Source organism: Mytilus californianus, unplaced genomic scaffold, assembly GCF_021869535.1.
Source record: "Mytilus californianus isolate M0D057914Y unplaced genomic scaffold, xbMytCali1.0.p SCAF_10, whole genome shotgun sequence".
Lineage (NCBI taxonomy): Eukaryota > Metazoa > Mollusca > Bivalvia > Mytilida > Mytilidae > Mytilus > Mytilus californianus.
In genome coordinates, this window is record NW_026262582.1 from 75,768,677 (window position 1) to 75,787,366 (window position 18,690).

Here is an 18,690-nt window from a genome sequence, read left to right on the forward strand (position 1 = left end):
GGTTTATTACGAGCTGGACCATACATGTATTTGGACCATATGGGTTTATTTTAGACAATTATTTATCAAAAAACTTTTATTGAGTATTACAAATTAATATTATCACTATTAGATGAATAAAGTGAATAAGCTAACATTAAATCAAATGAAATTAAAAAATTCTGTATCTTAATCCCTTTTATGGCACTCTCGCCCCGAGTGAAACTTGCTGCCACAAGGAACATCAGATTTCTTACATTTAAATGTTTTGTTCATGCATGTTCCTTTGCATTTGCATCTCTTTCTTGCAAGAGAAAAGATTGTTTGTTTTGCTGCAGCATGCAATGAAATTCCATCTGTTTTATAATGTGTAGTTTCAATTTTACGTGTCAAAAGTTCTATATCACCCATTACATAACAAGAGTTCAATATGCCATATTCACATGATTGTTTGTACAAACTTGCATCTTTACCAATAATATCATAAACTCTAAATACCCTGATGGTTTTCTCACGGTATCAAAGATACCTTTTTCAAACTTTCCATTAGTTTTCGACACTTTTTTATTATATTTTCTCATTGTATTTTGAACAGATTTTTTATAATTTATGTCCAGTATCTTTAGTATTCTGTCGTGATATACAGGAGATCATCTTTTAAGTAGTTAAAACAAGTTTTTATTCGAATTACAATTGCACTTTTTATATTAATTCGAGATTTCAGTTATGTTGATCTGTTATACATTTGTATTTAATAAACTTGCCCAACTTCTTATAGTCAGGCAGATCGTACGCGTACAGTCCGACCGTATGCGTAATTTGAAAAAGTACGCATACGGTCCGGATTGTACGCGTACGGTCCAAATACTGATATGGTCTGGAACAATTACACTGACCAATCACAAACATTTATTACATACACCGACTAATTACAAGTATTCCATACATACACTGACCAATAACAACAATTCCATATACTGACCAATAACAAACATTCCATAAATATGCCGACCAACTACAAGCATACCATGCCTAAATTGACAAATTACAAGCATTTCATGCATACACTGACCAATCAAAAGCATTCCATACGGAAAATGACCATTTACAAGTATTCCATACACACACTGTCCAATTACAAGCATTCCATACATACACTGACCAATATCAAACATTCGATACATACACTGACCAAGTACAAGCATTTAATACATACACTGACCAATTACAAGCATTTTATAAAAACACTGACCAATCGCAAGCATTCAATATATACACTAACCAATTCATGCATTCCATACATACCCTGACCGACCAATTACATGCATTCAATACCAACACTGACTAATAAGAATTATTCAATACACAAACTGACCAATTACAAGCATTCCATACATACCCTGACCAATTACAAGCATTCCATACATACACTGACCAATCACAATTATTCAATACATACACTGACTGATCACAAACATTCAATACATACACTGACTGATCACGAACACTCCAAACATATAATGACCAATGACATACATTCCATACATATACTGACCAATGACATGCACCCTATGAATGTACATCAATTAGGCCGTTAGTTTTCTCGTTTGAATTGTTTTACATTTGTGATTTCGGGGCCTTTTATAGCTGACTATGCGGTATGGGCTTTGTACATTGTGTATGGCCATACGGATCATTTAGCTGTTAAATTCTATTTCGTTTGTCTCTTGTGAAGAGTTATCTCATTGCCAATCATACCACATCATCTGTTGTATATATACCAGTCAAGAACATTACTTAAACAATAATTATTTCTTTCTTTATAATGTAAAACGTTATGGAAAGGTTATCAATGTTAATTAGTAAACTTATTTTGTGAATTGACTGTATGATAATGCATTATATTTTCTTTATCATATCATCCATTGTTGTGTATTGTTTGTGTGTATGTAAATTTTGTAACACGTATGTAATGTGTCTGAGTTCGATAACATTGAGTTCAAAGTTTAAAATAAACTTTACAATTTATGTTGAAATAATGCTCTTATATATATATCACTTATTTGAGTCATGTTATTAAATATGATTTGCAAAATTCAGAAAAATCGATGCCATAAGAGAATTTAGAAATTATTAAATATTGTCCAGGCAGTTATTGTAATCTTAGATAAATCTTGTTAGTAATTTCTTGTGTATATTCCTTTAAATTACCTACATAGCTAATTGAATATAATGTCTTGTTTAAATAACACCTGGATTATGCATACATTGACTTCTTTTATAGTGATACAATTATCATAATATAACTATATGTCCTCGTTGTAAAATTCAAATTTACGAAATGTTTACTTTAATTGTGATTCTTTTATTCGAAGATTTTCATCAAAAAGATTTACAACTTCCACGAACTTTGATTCACGGGCAACATCAAGTGGTGTCTGACCATTCTTATTACACATTTTAACATCTGCTTTCCATGCAAGTAATATTTTAACAGTTTCAATGTATCTTTTTGAAAATGGTTCCATTCTATCTTTACTGATTATTGATTGCAACTTGTAATGATATGAACAAACCGCATGTAAAGGTGACTCTCCCTTACTATCTAACTGATTAACATCGGCCTTGTTCTGCAGTAACAGTTCTACTGTAACGTTATGTACTCCTTTACAAGCCACATACAATGGAGATTGTCCATACCGACTACACTGAGAGACATCAGCATTGTTCTGCAGTAACAGTTCTACGGTATATTTGTGTCCTCCTTCACAGGCCACAAACAATGGAGACTGTCCATACCGACTACACTTAGAGACATCAGCATCGTTCTGCATTAACAGTTCTACTGTATCTGTATGTCCTCCTGCACAGGCCTTATACAATGGGGACTTACCATCCGTATTACACTGATTGACATCAGCATTGTTCTTTAGTAACAATTCTACTGTTTCTTTATATCCTCCTTTACAGGCCGCATACAATGGAGACTCCATATAAAAGTTATACTGAGAGATATCAGCCTTGTTCTGAAGTAACAATTCTACTGTATCTTTATGTCCTCCTTTACTGGCCACAAGCAATGGTGACTCAACATCCTCATCACACTGATTGACATCGGCATTGTTCTGTAGTAACAATTCTACTGTTTCTTTATGTCCTCCTTTACAGGCCACAAACAATGGAGACTGTCCATACCGACTACACTGAGAGACATCATTATTGTTATGAAGTAACAGTTCTACTATATCTTTATATCCTCCTGCACAGGCCATATACAATGGGGACTTACCTTCCGCATTACACTGATTGACATCGGCATTGTTCTGAAGTAACAATTCTACTGTTTCTTTATATCCTCCATTACAGGCCGCAAACAATGGCACCTCCCTATAAAAGTTACACTTAGAGACATCAGCCTTGTTCTGAAGTAACAGTTCTACTGTATCTTTAGATCCTCCTGTACTGGCCACAAACAATGGAGACCATCCATACATATTACACTGAGAGACATCAGCATTGTTCTGCAGTAACAGTTCTACTGTATATTTATGTCCTCCTTTACTGGCCACAAACAATGGTGACTCACCATCCTCATCACACTGATTGACATCAGCATTTTTCTGCAGTAATAGTTCTACTGTATCTGTATGTCCTCCTTTACAGGCCACATGCAATGGAGACTTTTCATATATTTTACACTGAGAGACATCAGCATTGTTATGAAGTAACAGTTCTACTATATCTTTATGTCCTCCTGCACAGGCCACATATAATGGAGGCTTTCCACGGACATCACACTGATTGACATCAGCATTGTTCTGAAGTAACAGTTCTACTATATCTGTATGTCCTTCAATACAGGCCGCATACAATGGAGACTGTTTATTTGAGTTACACTGAGATACATCAGCATTATTCTCTAATAATAATTTAGCTACAGCTGAATGTCCTCTTTCGGATGCCTTATATAAAGGGGAGCTGTCTTGACTGTCTGTTTTATTCACATTACATTTAGCATTAACAATAAGAAATTGAACAATATCAAAGTAACCCATTATTGCTGATTCTATTAAAGGTGTTGTATAATATTGTATCTCAAACGGATATTTTAGATTATCATTATTTTTGATAATTATGCAACCTTCTGTATCAAGCTTCGTTAAGACTGTTTTTGCAGCATCTTTCCTTTTTAAAAAGCTTATCAACTGATCTCTAAATGTCTGATAAATTAACTGGTAATTATTGAATGTACTTATAATGACATGCTTTGTTAAATCACATAACAGTCGTTCAAAATAATCTTCTTCTTGGTCTTTTAATAATACAATTAAATCATCTTTTTCATCGACTTCCATTACAGATTCAAAGATGAATTTATCCCGAATAAATACAGAGGGAGCATTATTGATAAAAAATTCTTTACTGTGTTGTCCACAGATTACAGCTGCCATTTTATAGATTTTGTCATGTATCATTCTATATTCTGTGCCTTTCAGTTTTAAGTAAGTGCCATTTAATGTTGAAAAGGCATCTTTTAAAGACTTTCTATGCTTCTCTTTGCTTAACTCTATGTCAAATTCTTTAACAATGTCCTCAAGTGTGTACTTCTTATTATCTGAACCTGATCCTTTTTTCAGCCAGTCTGTATTGAATCCATCATTAAATATGATACACAGAGAAAGAGCACAGAACTGTTCTTTATTTTCATTAATAATGTTGTTTATGTTCTTTTGAATATTAATTAAAGGAGCTGTAAACAGTTTCTTGACTTCCTCAGATGTTTTGTTTTTTGACAATTTACAAAGCAAGGGAAAGTAATCGATGTTCTCTGTGACTTGTTTTATATTGTCAATTATGTCATCAGGAAGGTACTTCTGCAGCATAAGCATTCTTTCAGCTTCCTGCAAACAAAACTCGGGTGATAATAAATTGCATTCTATTTTTGTGAATAATGAAATACGTTGAAACTGTGATTCTTTATATATATGCAGTCTACAAGAAATCAGTAATCTTGGACTTGATAACTTTGAAACCGTGCCATCATTTTTACTTCCAACATCTGTTTCTTCATCTTTAAATATTTTCTCCATTTTTTCTGAATTATCTCTCCACGTCTGTAATGTTTGTGTGTTTATTGTTTCCTTTCCACATATGTCATCAACAACAAAAACTTGTTTTTTGTTTTTATTATAATAATTCATTATGTCTGTTGGTCCTACTAAAACAGGTATTATCTCATATCCAAAACTGTCACGTAAGTGTAAGGCAGCTTGATGTATGTTTGAAGATTTACCACAACCCGAGCTTCCTGTCACAACAATACAGTTATGTGAGGGTAGACATTCCAGTATGTGACGCGTTGCTCTGGTTTCCCAAAAGGTAGTTTGGTCTTGCTCCCATTCTCTTATATCTTCTTCATGGTGAGCTGCAAAGAAAAAAAAATAATGAAAGCTGAGTTTGTAAGTTCAATTTTGACCTAGAACGAAAAAGAAAATATCTCCTATCTAAAATGCCTCGCTCTCTCTTAACTGATTGTAACTGACAGTTTGAAAGCTCATGTTCAGAGCATAGGAAAACAATAACTTAATATTGTTTGACTGATACAATGATCTTTGATAAAATATATATATTTTGAAATAAAGTTAAAATAAGCTTTATCAGCACTGCTCATCTGTATAGTTTTATCAACCAATAGTATGTACATTCAGTAGATGGTGCTTAGCCCAATTATCTGCATCATCAAATGAACCAAGAAATGTAAACCTGTCATCCTTCAGTCATGCTATACTAACAATAACTTGAAATCGTACTGTTTTGGTAACATGGGAATTTATTTTTAGCTTCTACAAGACAGGAATATTCATTTGCAAATCCCCATGCCCCTCCTCCCGCCCAGATTGAATCTGTTGAATGCTCTACATGCTCTATGAGTGCTCTTCAATTTTGTAATTGTTTGGTTTTACAACTTTTTTTTATCTGAGTCTTATGTAGACGAAACACTCGTCTGGCGTATTAAATTAAAAGCCTGGTACCTTACATAACTATTGGTTATTTGTGTTGATGGATTGCAGACCAATTGGTGTAAGATCCACATTTTTTGTGTTAATACTTAAAGTGGTTGGATAGAAATAAAAATTGGTCATTGCTTTTTACACCAAACGATGCAATGTTGTAGCAAGCTAAAGACAAATTAAATTACTTGTTAAAAATTACCTTACATACTGACCTACTCACATAATCGTGTTGCAAATATTGTATGAGTCCATGGGCAATAACTTAAAAATTTTGCGTTCTTAAAACCTTTTTATTATTATCTTTATTATAGGCTTACTCTGCAATTTTTCATGTGAGAATATTTCCAAGGGGCATAACTCTTGTAAAAATAGTTCTTCGGCATTTATTTTTGAACTTGTCAGAGCAATTTCTGATATAAACGTTTGAAATCATTATTTTTTTTAAATCTGGAAAGAATTATATACTTGAGAGCGCTTTCAATTCTTAGTATGATTGATATTTCCAAGGTTATCACTTTTATAAAATAAGAAATGATTAGAACTGATTTTCGATCTTGTGTCAAGTGACAACCATGGCAATAACTGTATTCTTGAGAATGCACAGCAATGTACCTGACGTAATTGTCCATATAATTGATATTTCCCAGGGCCTAACGTATTTGAAAATAGTTGATAAGCACTGATTTTGGAACTTGTCCAAGCGGCTGTAGATATAAACCTTGGTTATCAATTTCGTGAAAATTTGTCAATAATTGTACACAATTGACTGCGTGATAGTACTTACAATGCAATTTTTCATATAATTGATATTTCCAAGAGGTTTAAGTTTGTTTTTAAATTGTTGATCAGTATTGATTTCGAAAATTATGCAAGAGGTTGTAAATATAAACCTTTGAGATCATTTGAGATCACCCCCAGTTTTTGGTGGGGTTTGTTTTGCTTAGTCTTTAGTTTTCTACGTTGTGTTTTATGTACTTATATTTGTCTGTGTGTCTTTTTCTTTTTTAGCCATGGCTTTGTCAGTTTATTTTCTATCTATGAGTTTGACTGTCCCTCTGGTATCTTTCGCCCCCTTTTGAAATCATTTTCATGAGTTTCTGGCATGAATTGAATATGTAAGAGCATACAAGATCTGGGGGAGGGACGCCCAGTATTTCTATTTTCTATTTTTATGGTGGTAATTATACAAAAAATGGTGTTTTCAATGAATGATGAGTTATTAATACATTCTTTTTTAATAACATGTTCATTCAATCTCAATTAATAAGGTGACGAGTTGCCATAATACTCCTTTGAATATACAAATGCCATAATAACATTGATCCTGATGGTCAACCTGTTTAATAACCTGTCAGTTTTCAAATCATCAAGGGATCAAAGAATTAGATTAAGGTTGACGCATATAAATCATTACATTGGCGTGCATCATTTCATTACGTTGAAGTGAATCCAACTAACATGGTAAACATAGGTCAAATTCGATTTGAATCAATATTGTTTTGGTATATAACAATAGTTTATAAGTAATGATAAACTGTTATCACAGATATGTCTCGCCTTTTTTGTAATTTTGATAATGCAAATGTTGAAATTAAAAAAGCAATATTTTAACATGTTACATAAGTTGTGCATATATTCAAAGTCAATGAACCATGACTGAGGGTACATGGCCAAAGAATTTCCATGTAAATGAGATGTGCCAATGCTAATACAACTGCATACCAAATACCATGGACTTATTATAAGTCGTTCCCTTTAAACAAACCTAAACACAAACATTAACTTGTAAACTATATAAAAGTTTCAAAGTCAATGAACCATGAAGAGGCGGTTGGGCTATACAATATCCATGGAAACGATACATCTTTCGCCCCTCTTTTGCAAATGCCAATAAATGTGTATACCAAATATCATTGATTTAACATAATCAGTTCATCTTAAACTGATCTAATCACAAACTAATACATGTAAACTAAGCAAAAGTTTCAAATTCGATAGACCATGACTGAGGGGGCGGGGCCAAATATTCTCCATGGAAATGAGATGTGCTAATGCTTATACAACTGAATACCAAATATTATTGACTTACCACTTATAAACTAGACCTAATCACAAACTAATACATTGTTGACGCCGCCGCCAACGCAGGAAACAGCATACCTATGTCTGGCTTTTTTACTCTGCCAAGGTGAGACAATACACTAGCAAACAGGGACTTTGTTCTTGGTGATCATTTTTGTTATTTAAAAACATTTCTATTATTATTTCCGAGATAATGGGCAAATATGAAAAACTATAGTAACATTCGTTGTTTTAGGACAATAAATCAAGAAGTCGTAGTTTTGATGTTACGGTAATTTATGCAGATCTAATAATTTTAAAAATTCTGTCCCCTGTCAGGTTTTCACTATCTTTAACGGTTTTCAAGTTAATAACCAAACATTTCGTTTTACCCTCGTGCTTCTTTTTCCATAAGGTCCACTATGTTGGTCGGTAAGCAGGGTCATCGGACACATTTATTAAACTGTATACACAAAAGATGATTGTGGTCAAGTTTTGTTTTAATTGGTACAGTACTTTAGATGAGACTATTTTTGTAAAAGTTAATAGAGGCTGGCGGATAATGACGACGATGACGGGAGACGGACGCCGATAATTGATAAAAACTTATTTGGCTCTGTCTAGGCCAGATGAGCTAAAAATTTATTCCTGTATCAAATATATCTAAACTAAACTTTGATTTATATTTCAATTTCCTATAAAATGCTCCGCGGAGGCAGCTTGATATGACCGCAAATGTCTAGCCATGATCAATTGGGCGACTAAAAAAACAACATTCAAGCTTGTGTCAGCTCTGAATGTAGATTGTGTTTTATATATTTGACACTGAATAGGTGACTGCACGTACGAAATAAGTAGTAGGATTCCACCTAGAAACTAGTGGGAATGTAGTATGAATCTACCAAGAATCAAACATTCTATATAGAAAGGAGGCGGACAGGGAAAATGAACAAAATTCTGACTGGATTTTGTATATTCTTACAAGTAAAATCCTACTATATAGATGGAATTTTAAAAGTCTGTATGGTTTTTTTCTGTTTTGAAAATCGTAAGTGGGAATTTGAACAGAAAGTATGATAAGATTATTGATTTCCCTACTACAAGATTCCTACCTGAATTGATTTATTCTTACCAGAAAATCTTTCTACCTGGAATCTTTTTAATTATCTTAAACTGGATTCCTGCTTGATAATGATACAAATTTTGCTGTGTTAAAGGCAACCAAGTTCCAGTTCACAAATTCAAAAGTTGGAGGGAAAAACATGTAAAGTTCTGTTGGAACACAATGCTGCAAGGGTCAAACTACTACACTATTGAAATGTAAAAAAATATGGCTCATGTAGACTGAAGGTAATTTTTATACTTTTAAAATGAAATTTTTTATCTGTCTGCCAAATGTATTTAGTATTAAACAATTAATTCAACAATCGTGCATAAAACAATGTTCCTACTAAGACATTCCTGCTAATTTAAATTTTTCGGCTATTTTCTGTGTGGATTCTTACTACTGACTGACTAGAATATCCCTTTTTCTGGTATAGAGATTTCAAAACAATATTCCTGCTATTTTTCGTGCTCATTTTGTGTGGAATATTTCATACAGGAGACGCAGAATGAATGTGGTCAAAAACTTGAAAAGTTTGAAATTGGACTTTTACCTATTATGGTCCAATATCCAACATTTAGATACATGGTTAGATTTAACATATCAAAGTACACCAACAATTTTATTTATTAATGTACAATATATATCGATGTGTCATAGAAAAAATAAGTTGGCGAAAATATTATATATTTTCTTCAAATCAAGGAATTTGCTACATAATTTCAATTTTAAAAAACCAGCTGAATACAAGTCGAGGGGAAATGATCCTTTATTATAAATTGCTGTGCATAGTTGCACCCTCCTCCTTGTTTGCTTCATTGTAAACCAGATTATAGTTGTTTACTTAGTAAAGGTTTCTTTATAAAGGCTTAATTCTGTCTAAAGTTTGAAATCACACATTTTGCAGAAACATGCGTCATAGATTGGATTTTGACAAAAAAAGCTTCAGAAATCAATTATTTTCGATGTTTTAGGCATCATTATTACAAGGCAAATGGCTTGTATCTCCTCTTTCTATACCAATATTAGGTAGTTTGTTTCCAATGGACTTAAATCATCAAAACAATATTCCATTTTGACAAAAAGTAAGTTTTTACAATATTTTTTTTCAAATTCTTTCATTTTTTATGTAAGTCATGACTTGTCGAAATGCGTATCTGTTGCAGTAAAAAATGTAGCCCTAATGTGTTTACTACCACTGGGTAAATACCTCTGCTATTAAATTAATAGTCCACGAGGGTATCATCAGCCCAGTAGTCAGTACTTCAGCATGTTCATGACAATTGTCTAATGGAATTGTTATCAAATTTTGTAAATCATTTTAAATTTAGAAATATAACTCGCTCATGTAAAGCTCTTATTCCTTATCCGGATGTGGTTATACATTGGGTTCTTTTTGGTTTTATAAGCTCTGCATTTTGTATAAGGGTTTCATTTTCAATTATTTAAATATTTTTTCCTCCTGCACAGGGGCTGCTCTGGCTCCTAAAAAGTTGGAGCCAGAAAAATCGCCATCTGCTATATTTTGTCGCCAGTATTGAAAACTTGGAGCCAACTTTAGAGCCAGCTAGAGTCTTGATAACTTCTACCAAAAATTGAATTATGTTCAGTTTCAATTTCTGATGTACTAAGCCTGTCCTGTACATTTTTTAGCATGTTACACTAAGCAAATTATTGCATATGGTTTATATAATGAAAAAAACAAATATGTGTACTTTTATTTTATTTGTCAATAATTACATTTTGAATGTAACGCGTCTTCTGATTGGGTGGCGTTGTTTTGTTAATCAGCTCATAGACATAATGTAGTCATGTGACCGTGACGTCATCAACGTTTTTGCATGGTTTACTCCGGTTTAAAATGGAATTTAGAATTAAATTATGAGAAATAACTATAATATTGTATCTGTTTATTTAAAATAACATAAAAAATGTGGTGCACACTATAAAATAACCCGCTACGCGGGTTATTCAGTGTGCACCACATTTTGATGTTATTTCTTCATAGACAGAAAAAATAGTAGAGTCATTCCTTAAGTATTTCATATGAAGAAGAATTAAATAAAACAATAAAGATTAAAACAAAGCATCTGTTTATTCCACAAAACAGTATATTGTATGTTTTTATTTGAATATTTATGTGTCCAAACGATGACTAATGGGACTAATATAATGACTATTGTCCTTATAAATAGCTTATGGTCTGTATATGATACAGAATAGAAAAAATGTTTTTAAATTAAAACAATAAGAATAGAAAAAATGGGTAATTGAATGAAGAAAAGATGATAAGGGGTGTTTAATTTTACAGAATAGTGAAAATTTGTATAAAAAAGGGATGAATACAGAAAATGAATAACAAAGCACCCTTCCCCTCCTGCTACTATGACCCTCTTTAACTTTGCCTATAACTCAAAAGACCTCCTAAACTTATATATTCTAAAGTCAGTTTGTATACATAGGTATCTCAATACTAGGGAAAAAAAAAATTGAGTTATCTTTCTACATTCAGGTGTGCTCCTTCTTCGGAGGATTGAACACAGTCCGCTGTAGAAGTAAATACGATCAACAATGGCGGTCGGTTTTGCAATTTTCGTATCAAAAGTGAGGGTAGGCAAAAACAAATTACGTCTGAATTTGCAATTTCGTACGGAAAACAAGTAAAACGATGTTTTTATTAACAAGTTGATTATGGTTTTGACTTTTTGTCAATTACGTTCTCTTCATGAAACTACAACATTGTGTTGTATGAAAATTTCTTCAAATGAAATGACAAATGCCGACTGACTAATTCTATTCGAATGAATTAATGTTGATGATCATTAATGACCCATCCGATAAACAGATTACCTGTAACAACAGATTATGACACCTGTTGTAACCATTGATTAGCTTGGGGTCGTAAACAAAGTCATAAACTTGTTCCCAGGTAACATTTTGTACAATTTATTTTCTAACTTTTACCAATTTATATGAAGATCTATATTGTTACCGTTACAGTCAAGAATTGAAAATATTGACATGAGAAAATGTTGACGCCAAACATATCGCCAGCAGCCGTATTTGTCGCCAGATGAAATAAAAAATCGCAAATTGCGAAATTGGCGACGACCAGCGCGGTCCCTGCTGCATCATTGAAGAGTCATACATTGTCGAAATGCACATCTAGTGTTTTTTTTTATTATATCGAATTGTATATAATTGTACCAGTAGGTTGGTTCTGAAAATTGAAACTGAAAATTACACACTACCTTCATCAATAAAATACAAGTTTCATGATTGATTTGGGGCTATTGTTCTACCCCTGCAATTTCTACCAGTTCATATACATGTTTAGCAATCAATATCTAATATAAAAAACGTACACATGTATAACAACTGATGCGCTGGCGTGATCATTGGCCATAGAGGCTTAGTAAACTTGTATTATGCATACCTCGAATATGTGATGGAATATGATCTTCTACTTGCTTTTTTATTTCTTCTTTCAAGGTATCTGAAAAATAATTCAGTTATTCAAGTTGCAATAGATCAAACATTTTTTATGTTTATTCTACTTTTTCTGTCTTTAGTCAAAATTAAGCACCAGTTTTAAATAGGATTCTCTTTGTTGTATAGATACGAAGTTCTTTCAATGTACTCTATTGCTCTCCCTCTTCTTCGGTGTTTTTGTTCCTTTGTTGTGTTTAATAACTAATGATGTTGTTTTTTATAAATTGTTTTGTCAAAGATGAGATCGTTAGTTATCTCGTTTGAGGTTTTCTTCCAACCTTTCATAGCTGACTATAGGGTGTGGATTTCCTCATTGTTGAATGTCATACTACCTATAGTTGTTTAAATTAGCATCATTTTGATTCATTTGGATAGTTGTTGGCAATCATACCTCATCTCCTTATTTTATTTCTGAATTGAAAAACAAAAAAATAGAAATCAATTGGTTTGCCGTTAACGAAAAACTTTGCATCTCCTAACCTTATAAGCGAAGTATCCAAATAGCGGTTATCCTTCTACTATCCAAATTTCAATTGTTTTTTTTAAATTTTTTTGGAATTGTAAATACATTGATTTACACTTTGTATGCATTCTTTTAGACAATAGCATGAATAGTGAATCGCTATTTCTATTGTTAGATATGTTTTAAAGTTTGTTGTATAACCCAAGTATCATTTCTACCAAAAGCAATCCCTCTATAGAATTTGCAATCAGTAAATGTGATGTAAGAAATATCTTTGATATTGTATGAAAATGTAAAGATAAAGAACAGCAATTGAAGCGCTATTCCTTTGCTTGTTTTGAGTTTTTGGCTGTGTATGTACTGATTATGTGTCATGGATGAATACCCCATATCCTTTGTTGTTTCAATTACCAGTAAATGACTGAAACAATGAGTATACTCACTTAATGTTTCATCATGCTCCTTAGTTTTCTGAAAAATAATTGAGAACCTTTAAGGACATTTAACTCAAAACTATATATATCTCAAATGTAACTATAGTAAAGAAGCAATAAAGTGAATCAGTGTTGGTGTTAAGCTTGGTGTTTGTGACAATGGATGGCAAAGAAAATAAATAATAAATCTTACATGGAAAGACAACAACATAACAAAATAAACTGGATGTTTGTATACGATATGGATGCCCTCGCATTTAATACAAAGCAATAAAAATTTGTGTGTTGAATTAAAACAGTATGGCCAAAATATTGATATTTTTGCTAGATCAAGTTTCTTCCTTCTGTAGCAATACAGGAATATAAGCAAACATTAAAAACTAGAGGCTCTAAAGAGCCAGTGTCGCTCACATTTATCTATGTGCATATTAAACAAAGGAAACAAATGGACCAAAAAGTGTTTTGGTGATGGTGATGTGTTTGTAGATCTTACTTTACTGAACTTTCTTGCTGCTTACAATTATCTCTATCTATAATGAACTTGGCCAAGTAGTTTCAGAGGAAAATATTATGCAAAACTTTACAAAATTTATGAAAATTGTTAAAAAATTGACTATAAAGTGCAATAACTCCTGAAAAGGTCAATTGACAATTTTCGTCATGTTGACTTATTTGTAGGTCTTACTTTGCTCTACATTATTGCTGTTTACAGTTTATTTCTATCTATAATGATACTAAAGATAATAATTAAAAGCTGTAAAATTTTCTTAAAATTACCAATTCAGGGGTAGCAACCCAACAACTGGTTGCCTGATTGGTCTGAAAATTTCACGGCAGATAGATCTTCACCTAATGAATAATTTTATCGCCGTCAGATTTGCTCTAAATGCTTTAATTTGGATCAGAGATCAGAGATATGAGCAAACAAATGCATTTTACCCCTATGTACTATTTTTAGCCCCGTCGGCCATCTTAGTTTGCGAGCAGGGTCATCGGACACATTTTTAAAACTAGATACCCTAATGATGATTGTGACCAAGTTTGGTTAAATTTGGCCAAGTAGTTTCAGAGGAGAAGATTTTTGTAAAGGTTAAAGGATATACGACGACGGACAACGGACGCCAAGTGATGAGAAAAGCTCACTTGGCCCTGTGGGCCAGATGAGCTAAAAATGAGTCAATTTTATGATTGAGGGATAACATCATTTATTTTGAATTATTTGTGGATCTAGTGTTGATGATCATATTTGCTGCTCAATATAAACTAGACAAAGTGATGCCCCCACACTCAACTCTGAAGTAACTGTATTAGAACAAAGTCAATAAAGGACTTTCTTTGAGATAATATTCTGTCTGGGAGACACAATTGATGCCCCCGCGGATGCAAAGTGTTATTTTAAAATAGCTACATGTATAATCTTTAACCGCTTATACCCCAAAAATGAAAAAGTTCAACCATCTCCCAAAAGAGCAAATACTTATAAAAATCATTACCCTGACCACATGCACACCTCCAACATGTTCAATATATGTACAAACAGCCAGCAAAGTAAAAACGTCCTAGGATTCAAACTGTAGGAAGAGTTATGTGGAATAACACTATACCCATAATGGGACAGACAGACGGATGGATAGAAGGACGGACGGACGGCAGGATGGACAGACGGAAGGATGGACAGACGGATGGACGGTCGGAAGGATGAACAGACAGAAGGACGGACGGAAAGAAATAAAACAATATGCTCCCCAACTTTCATTTGTGGGGGTATGATGTGATATTATTGCCAATGAGACAACTCTCAACAAGAGTACAAATGACATCGAACAATTATAGGTTACCGTACGGCCTTCAACAAATAGCAAAGCCTATATCGCATAGTCAGCTATAAAAGGACCCAAAATGACATATGTAAAAAAAAATCAAACGTGAAAACTAGCAGCCTAAATAATGTACAAAAAATGCATGAAAAACAAGTATGTAACACATCAACAAATGACAATCACTGAATTACAGGCTCCTGACTTGGGACAGACACATACATACAGAATGTGGCGGGGTTAAACATGTTAGCGGGATCCCAATCCTCCCCTAACCTGGGACAGTGGTGTAAATGTACAAGTCAGTACAACATAAGAACAAACAATAAAAATCACTTGAAAAAGGCTTAACTCATTAGATGGATACAAATAGAAATACATCTAACAAAAACACAGAGTGGGCGTGGCCGGTACTTGTATATATATCCCAACAACAAAAGACACTAAGTAATGATCTGAGAGATATCTGTAAAAGGATTCAATATATTAGGTAACAAGAACGTGTCCATAGTACACGGATGCCCCACTCGAGCTATCATTTTCTATGTTCAATGGACTGTGAAATTGGGGTGAAAACTCTTATTTGGCATTACAATTAGAAAGATCATATCATAGGGAACATGTGTACTAAGTTTCAAGTTGATTGGACTTCACTTTATCAAAAACTACTTTGACTAAAATCTTTAACCTGAAGCAGGACAGACAGACGGACAGACGGACAGACAGACGGACAAATGAACGGACCCACTGACCAGAAAACATAAATCCCCTCCACTATCGTAGGTGCGTCATAAAAAACACTACAATATATCAGAATTGTCTTTAAAACCAATAGCTCACTCAACTCATGATTTCAGTAATTATTTCAAATTGCTAGATATCATTTTCAGATACGTTTTCCTTCTACAGTCTACAGTCTGTATCAATCTCCTATACTTTCACACAATTCTAACTTAGACAAAATCCATATTGAAGAGAAAAAAACTCGTGTAAGGAATTGGTCGATGATTTTGCCATGTATAATAAATAACTATATCAAGCAGGGGTATACAAAGAATTGAAGAAGAAGGACAGAAGTAGCTACTGCTAGACATCAAATTTTTTACAGATTATTGCACTTTTTCTATCATGTTTTGACAGACTATGACTATCTATTTGTAAGCCTATTTCTACAATTTCTACATGTATCTATGTTCATTTTATCACACATAAAACAAAATACTGCTAATGGAAAAAATAATATTTCCTTTAATGAATTCCTGCAAATATCTTTGAGGCTTTCTAAAGTGTAACTGCATATTTATTTGTCAATTTTACATACACTTTCTAAACTCTTTATTCTCTCTTCGTATTCCTGTAAATCGTTGTCTAAGTTTGATAATTCTTTTTGCACTCTGATAAACTGACTGTCTGTTTCCGAACACAAAGTCTGCACATAAACACTAAGAACATGTGTATGTTGACGAATGTCCCCCACTATCTCTAAACCAAGTGTTGTTCCACTCAGGAAATGTTGACCTGTAAAACAAGATCATTTGTTTGCATATTAAGGTATGGATTGAGATTACCTGTTCCCAAAAGAGACGCAATGATTACTAAATAGTATCATATTGTGTTTTCTTTTGACCACAGCTACAAGTTATATAAATAAGGTCACTGTAAGTATACTAGTTTTGTTTTTTGTATTTTCTGTGTTTTTCTCATAAGAGGAATATATTCTATGTTGTCCTCGATCAGAATCATGTTATATAAATTATTTATTTATTCATTCATATACATGAACTGTCGTTGGATGTATGCTCTTTTTAATATATATAAATCATTTTCCAGAATACCTGATCGATCACAGTAAATTACGACTCTTCGCAATACCTTGAAATAACATGTCAACATGATTGCACAAAACTACTAGCGGATCTTAATTCGGCTCCGAAATGGGTAGCGGATTAGCTCGTGGCCTGCCATCCTAAAACATGCAATATCTTAATCATCACATAGAAAAAGAAAAAAAAAATCAAACACGAACACAATTTGCATAACCATACTTTAGAACCAGTTGCATCAGCAATATATATCGGTGTAACCTTACAGTCAAATTTAAAATGGAACAATCACTATGACAACATATTATCAAATGCAAACAAATATTTTGGCTTCATGAAGAGAAACCTAAAAGTATCTAACACCTATATCAAATCCTATGCATACCAATCCATAGTGAGACCAGGCTTGAATATGCCTGTAGTTAATATAGGATCCACGCACAACAGTAGCCTAGAAATGGTGCAGAGGCGTGCTGCACGTTAAATAAGTAATAACTACCATAAAACCAGTAGTGTTAAATCCATGATAAACATTTTTCAACGGACCAAACTTGCTAAGTGCTGCCTCAAAAACAGACCGCTTATGTTTTACAAAGTCATCCATGGACTCATTGCAATTCAATCGCTAGTCCTTATACCAACATATACTAGAATAAGAAAATCACATACATGACATACACAATGATTTCGGCAAATATCCACCTCAAAGGGCAGTTACATATGGTCATATTGTCCACAAACAACAATCCAATGGAACATGTTAACACAAGTTGTAGTGTATATCAAACAATTGAAACCTTTAAAGAGCACCAAATTAACTTTATAAATATCAATATCTGAGTTATAAATATTTATATTGGGTGCTTCGAACACCCTTGTTGTTTTATTTATTGTTTCTATAGAATATTTTGGAAACTTGAGGTTACATAGATACGTAACCTTTTACACATGAAAGAAATGGCGAAAATCGGATTGGTTAGCTTCCAGTGATGTTTATTTTCTTATATGCAATGAAATATTATGTGAAATTTAGTCTATAGTACAGGAAAGGATGAAATTTACTCATGCCAAGTATTTCTTTATTTGAAACAAAAAAAAATTTTGCACAATTTTTTTTAAAAGTGCAAATTTAACAGACTAATTGGAGAAAATAAATGGTGGTATCAGTTATGCAGGTTCTATGCATTTAAATTTTGCGTTCATAGACATAGTGCAAATTACACAAATCAGAAACGGAATTTAATTTTTTTTAACAACAATTATCACCCAATATCATTAAAATTCTATACAAATAATCTTTGGTAAGTTCTGCAAATGTAATGTCCATATTTGAGTCACAAGGATGTGTAACCATGTCTCTCCTGGTACGGTTCTATAACACGGCGTCTCATACTCTGTACCAGCCTTCTGAACTTTAGTTAAGGAAATTTATTCTATTCATCAATAATTGCCACTCTCAAATCACGACGATTTTGCTTAGCAGGATCTCTGCGATTGAGATT

The 18,690-nt window shown here is 33.0% G+C and overlaps 2 protein-coding genes across 2 annotated transcripts in view; both read right to left on the reverse strand.

Annotated features, from left to right (window-relative positions):
- The window catches only part of LOC127718542 (uncharacterized), a 191,426-nt gene that overhangs the window by 149,070 nt on the left and 23,666 nt on the right, over positions 1-18,690 (reverse strand). The gene's annotated exons all lie outside the window — the stretch shown is intronic.
- The window catches only part of LOC127719177 (serine/threonine-protein phosphatase 6 regulatory ankyrin repeat subunit B-like), a 67,582-nt gene continuing 51,216 nt past the window's right edge, over positions 2,325-18,690 (reverse strand). The window contains exon 3 of the mRNA XM_052225199.1: positions 2,325-4,045. Coding sequence (XP_052081159.1) covers positions 2,325-4,045 — 1,721 coding nt within the window. The remainder of the gene's footprint in view (positions 4,046-18,690) is intronic.